Source organism: Sinocyclocheilus rhinocerous, unplaced genomic scaffold (assembly GCF_001515625.1).
Source record: "Sinocyclocheilus rhinocerous isolate Xijiao unplaced genomic scaffold, SAMN03320098_v1.1 scaffold5714, whole genome shotgun sequence".
NCBI lineage: Eukaryota > Metazoa > Chordata > Actinopteri > Cypriniformes > Cyprinidae > Sinocyclocheilus > Sinocyclocheilus rhinocerous.
Window position 1 is genome coordinate 44,550 of NW_015653182.1, and position 1,681 is coordinate 46,230.

At 41.9% G+C, this 1,681-nt stretch overlaps 1 protein-coding gene across 1 annotated transcript in view; it reads left to right on the plus strand.

Moving 5' to 3' along the window:
* The window catches only part of LOC107715619 (uncharacterized), a gene marked incomplete at its 3' end in the record, with an annotated part of 2,834 nt that extends 2,100 nt beyond the window's left edge, over window positions 1-734 (plus strand). Inside the window, exon 3 of the mRNA XM_016521774.1 lies at window positions 508-734. Within this exon, the coding sequence (XP_016377260.1) occupies window positions 508-734 (227 nt within the window). The remainder of the gene's footprint in view (window positions 1-507) is intronic.
* Window positions 735-1,681: the final 947 nt, after the last annotated feature.

The following is a 1,681-nucleotide window of genomic DNA, read 5'->3' on the forward strand; positions in this document are numbered from 1 at the left end:
CGAAATCATTGGCAAATGACTCTAATATTAAATGTATATTCTCCGAAAATTACAATGTTTTCTGTCCTTAGATGCATTTAAACCTGTTGTAGAGGACTCCATCACAATATTAGGACACTTTAAAATACCATATGACCTGCTCTTTAAGCACAAAAAGCAGTAGAAAATAACTTAAAATGACTGCGCCATATCTGGGATATTATAGCTTCATTACAGTCTATGAGGGGAAGTGGAGACACGTAGTCCATCTTTATATACAGTCTATGGTCGCCAGCGTTTGTCTGTTTTAAAATGCATATTGCCATATAAGTGTCGTCACTTATAATCACAGCCTTGGATCATTTTTGAACGAGACTTGCATTTTACATTTTTGATTGAGACTATATTCCACCCATGCAACAAGCCCTTCACAAGATGGAATAAGCACAACATCCCTGAAGTATCCAAAGAGCACCTGTATGTAATTATCACAAAGACTCAGCAGTGCTTCTACTCCATTATCTCCAGGTATTATTTCACACTTCACTCTGTTGACCGATGTCTCCATCCTCATGAAGTTTCGAGAGGCCCTGGATAACAAAGGCAACACCATTCTGAAGTTTTGCCAAGAAGTCAACTCTCATCAAGGGGTGAAAGATGTTTTGGCTTGTTTTGAACCCGAGGCTGCCTGCATTCTTCTTCTTATAATGGCGTACTTCAAAGAGCCCAAAGATGCCATTGTGCTTGATGTTGATGTAAGTATATTTTCACTTTCACATTAGCATTAGGCCTATTGTTTGTTGTAAATGGATTGTACTTGTATAGTGCCTTTCTGGTCTTTCGACCACTTTTAAGTGCTTCACACCAGGGGTTTTCAACCTTATAGGACATGCGCCCCCCAAGTTTGTCTAATGTCACTCGCGCCCCCCCAAAACCCAACCCCCCCATTGCTGTATTCACACCGAATTACTTTATTAACATTGAAATAACGCAAATATCCATTAAAGCTATTAAAGCATCGAATGATTTTTCTTTTGCTCTTTTATCTTACACTGTTAATAAGCGTGACTGATACTTGAGCCAACTCTGCTCTAACTGTCGACTAGCAGTGGGAGTCAGATTGCCCCCTAGTGGATGGCTAAAGATTTGCTAACTCGTATTCATAAATCCTCAAGGGAATGTCTCTGAATTAACTGATGCTCGCACCCCCCTTGACAGGTGTGCCCCACAGGTTGAAAACCCCTGCTTCACACTACACTTCACCCCATTCAGACAGTTGCCAACTGCTAATCACACAATCATCCCTACTCACACACTGAAGGCACAGCCCAAGTACAATTCGACATGTGGGCTGGGGGAAGCCACGATCAAACCGCCAACCTTCCAATTGGTGGATGACCCGCTTTACCACTAAGCCCTGTCTATACATACACTCACCAAGCACTTTATTTGGAACACCATGAGTAGGGCCTCCCTTTGCCAAAATATCATGGATACGGGAGCCACCATCTTGTGCTGGTGACATCATTTGAAGCCAAACTCTGCATAGTAGTGATCAGGGTTACAGTCGTGGTATCGAGGTTCTGTCCAAACACCTAGCCGACTCGGTCCCAAGCAGGTAGAGCTTTCAATCATGACGTGAAACCCCGTTTTTATAGCATCAAATAACTAATTATAATTTAACCTATCAGAAAAATGACAT